Source organism: Apodemus sylvaticus, chromosome 5 (genome assembly GCF_947179515.1).
Source record: "Apodemus sylvaticus chromosome 5, mApoSyl1.1, whole genome shotgun sequence".
Taxonomy (NCBI): Eukaryota; Metazoa; Chordata; class Mammalia; order Rodentia; family Muridae; genus Apodemus; species Apodemus sylvaticus.
The window spans coordinates 124889661-124898283 of record NC_067476.1 but is presented as its reverse complement, the minus strand read 5'-3'; the positions used below and the strand labels follow the sequence as shown (position 1 = coordinate 124898283).

At 37.9% G+C, this 8623-nt stretch overlaps 1 protein-coding gene across 11 annotated transcripts in view; it reads right to left on the bottom strand.

The window, feature by feature from the left end:
* Nucleotides 1–8623, bottom strand: part of Macrod2 (mono-ADP ribosylhydrolase 2) — a 2114706-nt gene that overhangs the window by 590989 nt on the left and 1515094 nt on the right. For all 11 annotated transcript variants that reach the window (XM_052183754.1, XM_052183758.1, XM_052183755.1 and 8 more), the window contains exon 8: nt 6504–6577. In XM_052183754.1, the coding sequence (XP_052039714.1) occupies nt 6504–6577 (74 nt within the window). The remainder of the gene's footprint in view (nt 1–6503; nt 6578–8623) is intronic.

Sequence of the window (8623 nt, the reverse complement as noted above, 5' to 3'; positions counted from 1 at the left end):
CCACTGGAAGACCCCTGCAATAAAGGTAACATCAGATAAGGTCTAAAGCTTCAGATAGAAAATGAGAGCTAGATCTAGATATGTCCCTGGCTGATGCTCTGCCTCTATATAGCATCATAGCTGGTCATGCCACATCTGTAGGTATGCTACTTAAAGTGACAAAGTAACATCACAGGTGCACTTCCCTCACAAGGCACAAAGTAAACAACTAAAATGACATAGAGATGGTACTTAACATTTTCAATAACTGTTTGTGTAAGATACATAGTTAAAAATACATGTCTTGCAGAACCTCCAAAATGAGTATGTGATACAACAAAGGTTCTATCTTGCTCTAGCATAGAAGAAAACCAACTTTGAGTATGAAAAGACAGAAGTGGAATGTCTTTTGTGTCATTCAGTTTCAGATTCAGCTAGGTACCCACTAAATAAAGCAAAGTATTCCTCCAGTGACTGCATTTCAGGAACTTGGTTTGCTAAGGGAGAGGCAGTATTATTATAAGGAAGAACATCAAAAGAAATCTCCATGGAGTAGTTATAGAAAGGTTCCATATCCCACAGCCTGCATAGATGAACATATGCTTATCCACAGGTGAAACATGGCCTCCTAACCAGAAGATTGCACATGACCATGGCTTTAATGAGAGCTTCCTAGACTGCTAAGCATTTGCCTGCCTTCTGCTTTAAAATTGATGGAGGTTCAGTTCCACCCACCCCCCACACTGTGCAACTGAGACCTGATTAGAACTCCAAGATGTCCTTGTATGACTACCTCCACAAAGCTAGTGGTCTATCTCAGACTATATTGTTTATGCCTTATCTCCTAGGAAGATTTTTGTGAGGAGTTAACAAGTCCATGCATGCTATAAAATGCATGCTTCTTTAGGGAATTCGAAATAATGAATGCGACCCTAATACATTGCAAATATCTCATAACATCAGGCCCTTTGCAACTTTTAGAGGAAAAGACATCTTATTCTGCTTTCTATGGAAAAATTACAACTAGGCATGCTGCTCTAGAAATCAATAACTAAATTCCATATGAGTCCCTGGTGTCCAACAATAGAGCAGGCACTGTACAAACATTTCTTAGGCTAACTTCTAGATATGAATGGGGGTATCTCAAGGCCTTGGAGTGGAAAAATCATGATTTCGCATGAAATGATATTTTTAATTGCATGAAAAATGAGGAATGCATGACTCTGTATATGATACCCCATAGTAGACACCTCAAGTTAGAAGTGTGGGCCACGTTCCCACTGTGCATTTCCATAATACCCATTGATTTTACTTTCCTAGCAGTGTAATAAAATTATTCCTACAGAAAAATGGAGTGCTTACAGAAACATTATCATTCTAGTTGATGTCAACTATCAATAGCCCATTCATATTATTTTCCTTCAGTCTTCTGAAATTAGCAAATTTTAAATTTATTTTAGCTGAAGACACTAGGGAATAGCCTGCACCCATTCCTATCTCTGCTGTGGACTCTGGTCTTCTTACTCTGAACATTATTGCTTCAGTCAAGGTTTCCATTTCTTTGTATTTTCATTAGCAGTAACAAACTCCTTTTGTTTTTTATGTTTTCTAGTTTTCAATTCTGGGACTATATTTTTGGGTTCAATTCTTTCCACCTCCTGAGACTCCTCTTTTTCATCTTTTTTTTTTTAATTTTAATATTTTTAACTGCTTCTTCTCAATCACAACTGAACAATTTGTTCAGCCAGGCTTCCTTCTGCACCCAAAACTGTCATGAAAGCCATTTCCTTACTATTCAGACATAGAGAAAACTAAGCTAATATATGATGAGGGCAGAACATAGGTCACAGGGCTCCAGTTGGGACCCTTTGGGTATAAGAAATAATGTTTCATGGCAGCTTCCAGTGGTTTGTGAAATCACACAGAATCCAACTGCCAATTGTGTTCAGAAAAGAAAAGTATCCACCCTAAAGCTTCAGAAACAAGAGGGCTAGTAAATCCCAAACCATGAAAGCTCACCAATCCCACAACACCAGTCATTTACAGTGCTACATCTCCACCTCAAAAGAAGGTGCCACTGGATTATAGGGCCATCTGCAGAATGGAAGCATGACCATTAATGAGAGAACCACATCATATTATTATCCTCCCCCCTTTTTTCTCTCAGGAAACTTTCAGGGGATTACCCTTCTCTACCAAGCTCAAGACTGGCCTTTCCTCATGCAAAGCTCACTGACCTGTGATTGTATAGATGGATCACAATGGGGCCACATGTAAGCACAAAATTAGGTGAACAATGATGATGATGGTGATGATGATGATGATGATGATGATGATGATGATGGCATTGTGATTATGAAGTGACAGTGAGAAATATCTGAGTGAGAAGGGCCATAAATACTGCCATGCTTCTCATTGTGTGTATAGTCTAGGATTGCAATCACCTACCAATACTCCTCAAGGCCTGGCCCTGAACTGCTAAGACTTCCTTTTTACACACTACGATTCATTTTGGTGGCATTTCTCCTCGAAGTAAGATGTGTGAGTACTTCTTTCAACTCACATCACACTAAGATAAGATTGCTGTTTCTCCTTGTCTGTCTTGATTTTATATTGAGCTTCAGGCGCAAATAATAGACTTTTATATTGAAGAATTGATTAGCTATTGGAAATGAGTTCATATTTGATTATCTGCCATGTCACTCTTATTTTTCATATATTTTCATATAAATATACCTTGTAACATTTCTCTTCACCACAGGAAATACATAAAAAAAGATTACCTGGGTATATCAGTCAAATATTCAGTTCTCATACTTGAATTCTCTACAAATGTCCATTTCTACATCAGACACCATATTGGATTCACCTTTCTAATAGATATTACTGGTTTTGCTGATATTCAGCTTTTCTTATTATGTAAGAACTTCATTTTCATTTCTTGGAACTTAGTTACTGGGTGCCTTTCATTTGATAAAACTAATATGAAAAAAGTATATACAGAATTCCTGTGTTTACACATTTCCTGTGATGAGAGGATATTTGTGTCAGCCTGGGTTCCTGATGAGTCCTCTGATGACTTAAGACAAACAAATAAAATTAACGAGTAAGCCATGCTGTTTTATAACACTGAGACTTGAGGATGGGTTTCAACTATGGAATAAGCTAGCCAAGCGACTGAAAAAAACCTTCAAAGCCACTACTTTACAATGTTCCTTAAACCTCATCCTGGCTCCTTCCTTTCAAACCATCAGAGTCTTCCAAAAGTCCCCATGTTTTACCTGGATTTGCTTCAAGTCCCTCAGCTGAGTTCCCTCCATCTTTCTCGGGTATTTCTTTTTTGTTTGTTTGTTTTTGTTTTTGTTTTTTGGATTTGGCTTTTTTTGAGACAGGGTTTATCTGTGTAGTCCTGGCTGTCCTGAAACTCACTCTGTAGACCAGGATGGCCTTGAACTCAGAAATTCACCTGCCTTTGCCTCCCAGAGTGCTGGGATTACAGGCGTGCGCTACCACCACCCGGCTCTCAGTATTTCTAAGGGATATATTCCAAAGAGCAGCAGTATTAATGTTTAAAGATTTAAATAGATAATGTTACTCCCTTACTCCACACCTACACTATACTACAAACACTATGATAGTGTACCATGCTATATTATGCTATACTATGCTATGCTATACTATACTATACCATACCATACCATACCATACCATACCATACCATACCATACCATACCATACAATACAATACCATACTACACAAAAAATGTAGTATGGTCTGAAGTCTCCCTATTGAGCATGGTGCCTATTATTCATCTTCTGACAGTCTCCAAATTTGTCTCTTGCCTTCTTCCATCAACACTCATTACACTGCCTTCCTAACAGATGTCAGCAGGAAGCTCATGCCCCACTCTGCTTTTGTCTTATTTTTTAAATGACCAATTTATTCACTTTACATCCAGATAGGAGCTTCCCCTCTCATTTCTTTAGCCAGTTCCCCCCTCTCACCCCATTTCCCTCCCTGCAACCCTTACCCTACCCCAATGTACCCATGCTTTTTGTCTTCTTGTTTCCTCTTTCTGGAATGTTTTACCTCAGCATTCTGTGGAGCTTAGCCTACTCCCTTTCATTATAAAAATGTTTCCTACAAGTTCATGGCCTCAGAAGTTTCAGTGGGTTCTAAAGCCACATCTCCTCATAATCCATTGTGTAATTATGATACTTGATTTAATGAAGAACTCTTTGGACTGTCTTATTTCTTTATTTGATTAATTTGCTTCTCTTTTCACAGACTATGACTATCAAAAGACAGGGACTATTCGTCTTTTAGTGATTTGTCTCAGGTAGAAATGTGCCTAGTGGTTTTCAGTAAATATGTATCAAATGAATGAAGAAATGAATAACCTACTGAAACAATAAAGATGTCAAAATAACACTGCAACAGAAAGCAAGTGAATTGGAAGCAGCATTCTTTCACAGATCTGTAGCCTGGTTTGTTTGGTTAAGCAGAGCAAACCCTATATCAAAGTGCAATTGAATAATCAGTTTACATAGATTTTATCTATAGTCATTTAAATGTATTGATTCAGTAAAATGAGATGTATCCAAATTAACTTTCTGACACTCTTTAGTATGTATTAAAATAGGAAATTCTTAAAAGGTAACCAGCAAAGATATATTTAATATTGCTGTGACTAACATGTTAGTTACTGAAGCAAAATGACCTAAATTTCCTACAATGCCCAAGATGAACATGAGAAAATGATATGGAATCAAAATATAAGCTTAGAGACAGACTATATTAGAGAATTCATTAAGAGACACTAAGAATTCATTTCAGAAAGTTGTCTAGATAGCTTTACTGGGATCAGTGTGCTGCTATTATTTGTCAATGAGCAGTACCTACATATGGGTAGTATATCTTCCTATTCATTATCAGCTTTTCAGTGGAAGGTGTTCATGGGCATTTGTATAATGGGCCAAAATTACAAACATGAAATTTCTTCAGTCTGCCTCTTCTTTATTCTTAACTTATTATTCAGGAGAAAGGCAGGTTAGTAACAAGTATACTTGCAGGGTTAGCAGCTTTTAATCAAGAGGCATGTTATGCTTTTTCGAGGACACAAACAAGGATAGTATCTTAAGAAATATTTTGTCTGAAAAAGACATATGTGGACAGTAAGTGTCTTCAAAAGAACTCAACTTCCTTCCTCGACTTAAGTGACATTAAAGTGGGAGATGGCTGGGAGACATGAAATGGGATGAATCCCTGGGACTTTCTATTCTTGGAAATCTTATCTAATATTTCATTGCTAGAAAAGGGTGATTCCCTAGCCCCAGAAAACTGCTGTGAAGATAAGAAATGTTTGCAATCTACACATATTAGTCCCTTGGTTTTTTTCCTTCTTTGAGGTAAGTATCATCTACATTGAAGTTAGAGTTCAGATGTTTCAAATTAGTGGGGCAGGGAGTGAAGACAGCAAGATGTACATTTTTGGCATATGTTCTATACTTCTACTAGAGGTTAACAATATTTATATCTAGTTAAGGAATGTTGAAATTATAGTAATTAGAAAATGACACTGCTATTTCTTTAAATATGTAGAATAACAAAGCTGGTTCTCAATAGAAAACATTCATAGCCTCTTTTCCATACTCAGCCATTTCCAAATATTTTGTTCCCTACTGAAAGAGAAATAATTATAAATGGAAGCAAAGTTCACTGTAATAATAAAATGATTATCTAAAGAAGAAAATCAGAACAATCAGAGAAAGAAATAATATACAAGGCTGTGCTGTTTTGATGCATGAACAGACAAACCCCTGAAGTGTACATCTTCCTTTTGTGGCTGTACTAGTGCTTTATGTAAATGAGTAAATCTCTTGCTTATCACTCTCCAAATACCAGCATATTCCACAGACCTTACTGATGGAGTAGACATGGAGATGAGGTATAGACTCAAATGAAAGCATGTCACTTAACTGAGAGAGAGAGAGAGAGAGAGAGAGAGAGAGAGAGAGAGAGAGAGAGAGAGAGAGAGAGAGAGAGAGAACTGGCCATACAGGCTAGTTGACAATTATACACTCTGATAACAGTCCCACACCTAGTAGTCACATTAAGAAAGGGCCTAGCTATAAATAAAGATGGAGCCCACTACCAGATGTAACATTATAGCCCACAAGCAACAAAGACAAATTAGTTTGTTTAAGGAAATCAGCCCAGGAAGAATGAATTATCAACAAATCCCTTCCAACCTCCTGCTCCCATACAAACCATAATGCCATAAAAACATGAAGGATAGAATTTGAGGCAAGCAGTCTTCTCTCCTAGCTCATCTTCTCCACCAAACTGGTTATTATGCCTATCTCAGCAAAATATTTAATCCCATGCCACCTAAAATGAAGAAAATCTGGATGGTACTGGTATAAGGAGCAGGTCTGGTTGGCAGTGATACAGCTTGTCTGCCCTGTTTTAACATAGGATCAAATCACACTGTATGGAATTGTTGTTGTGTTGGTCTTCTTACCTCCTGGTGATTCTTGGCCAGCCATTCCTTAATTGTTCCTAGGGCAATGACTGCTGCTGGCTCATTCGGGAAACCTACAGGAGGAGCATAGGAAAGCAAGTGCGTAAAACAAAGAAGGGATGCAGAAGTCAAGCAAGGATTGTGAATGGATTGATCTCATTACATAGTATCCCATTCAATGAGCAGGTGAAATAAGGCTGGTGGTAATACATTTTACATGGATGTGAAATATCGATCAATCATATGGTATTTTTTTAATTTTTTTATTCGATATATTTTTTATTTACATTTCAAATGATTTCCCCTTTTCTAGACCTCCACTCCCCGAAGGTCCCATTAGCCCCCTTCCCTCCCCCTGTTTTCCCACCCAACCCTTCCCACTTCCCTGTTCTGGTTTTGCCCTATACTGCTTCACTGAGTCTTTCCAGAACAAGGGGCCATTCCTCCGTTCTTCTTGTACCTCATTTGATGTGTGGATTAAGTTCTGTACCACTTACACATCAATAAAAGATTTAATACATAAAGCAATTAAAATAATTCACATATACTTCATAGTTTGTAATATACTTTCTCTATATCAGTAGTGGTCAGGTCAAAGTTACTATCTGCCTCAGCTTTCCTCCGAAAACTGGGGACCTCACTTCCAGAAGATCCTGCTATACCACTCCTGGGCATATACCCAGAGGATTCCCCACCATGTAATAAGGATACATGCTCTACTATGTTCATAGCAGCCCTATTTATAATTGCCAGAAGCTGGAAAGAACCCAGGTATCCCTCAACAGAAGAGTGGATGCAAAAAATGTGGTATATCTACACAATGGAGTACTATTCAGCCATTAGAAACAATGAATTCGTGAAATTCTTAGGCAAATGGATGGAGTTGGAGAACATCATACTAAGTGAGGTAACCCAGACTCAAAAGGTGAGTCATGGTATGCACTCACTAATAAGTGGATATTAACCTAGAAAACTGGAATACCTAAAACATAATCCACACATCAAATGAGGTACAAAAAGAGTGGAGGAGTGGCCCCTTGTTCTGAAAAGACTCAGTGAAGCAGTATAGAGCAAAATCAGAACAGGGAAGTGGGAAGGGTTGGGTGGGAAAACAGGGGGAGGGAAGGGGACTGATGGGACTTTCGGGGAGTGGGGGTCCAGAAAAGGGGAAATCATTTGAAATGTAAATAAATATATCAATAAATTAAAAAAAAAAGAAAATAGATTTCTTTTTTCCTCATACAAGATATTCTGTTTACAGGTCTCCCTCCCCCCCACCCCCCGCCCCACATACTCCTCTCAGAGCCACCTCACCTACCCAAGTCTGCATCCTTTCTCACTCTCTATCTTATTAGAAAAAAATTAGGCATCTAAAAATGAGATAATCACAAAACAAACAAAACTGAATAGGACAAAAACAAACAAACAGAAAAAAACCAAAGAGCCAAAGAAAGAGCAGAGACCTTGGTAAACACAGATATCCCACAAAAATGACAAATTGGAAACTATAATATATAAGCAAAACCCATAATATATCAATTATAGGCCTATAGGGTAAATGGGAGAAAAAGTGTTATAAAATAGTTGAAATATTATGAAACTCCTGCCCCCACAAAAAACCAATATCAAAACCAAAAAAAAAAAAATACTCCAAAATTAGCATTGCGTTTGTTTTACGTTTTAAACCTCTTCAGTTTTAAAACCCAGTAAGTGTGGCTAAGAGAAACCATGTGCTTGGTGTAGAATCATTAGGTCAATACTGTCAGTGAACTGCCACAAGGCCAGGAAGATAACATGACAAACAGCCACACAAAAGAAATCTAATGTCAGTATTCAATGAAGGTGATTCCAGCTCTACTTGGAGACACTAGAGGTGACATGTGGGACAAAAATCATCGCCTCAACTAAACTGACCTCCTGTGGTCAGATTTGACTTCACCACAGCAGCAAGAGTGGCAGAGTTAGGCTTCACCACAGTATGAACACGTTTGGAATGTCAAAAACACATTCAGTTTGGCTTTTTAGCTAAGGAGACCTGAACACATCCCTAGACCATCAGAATCATTATACATTCGATGAATAGAAATAGAAGAAGGAGTGATCTTACAGATGCATATTTC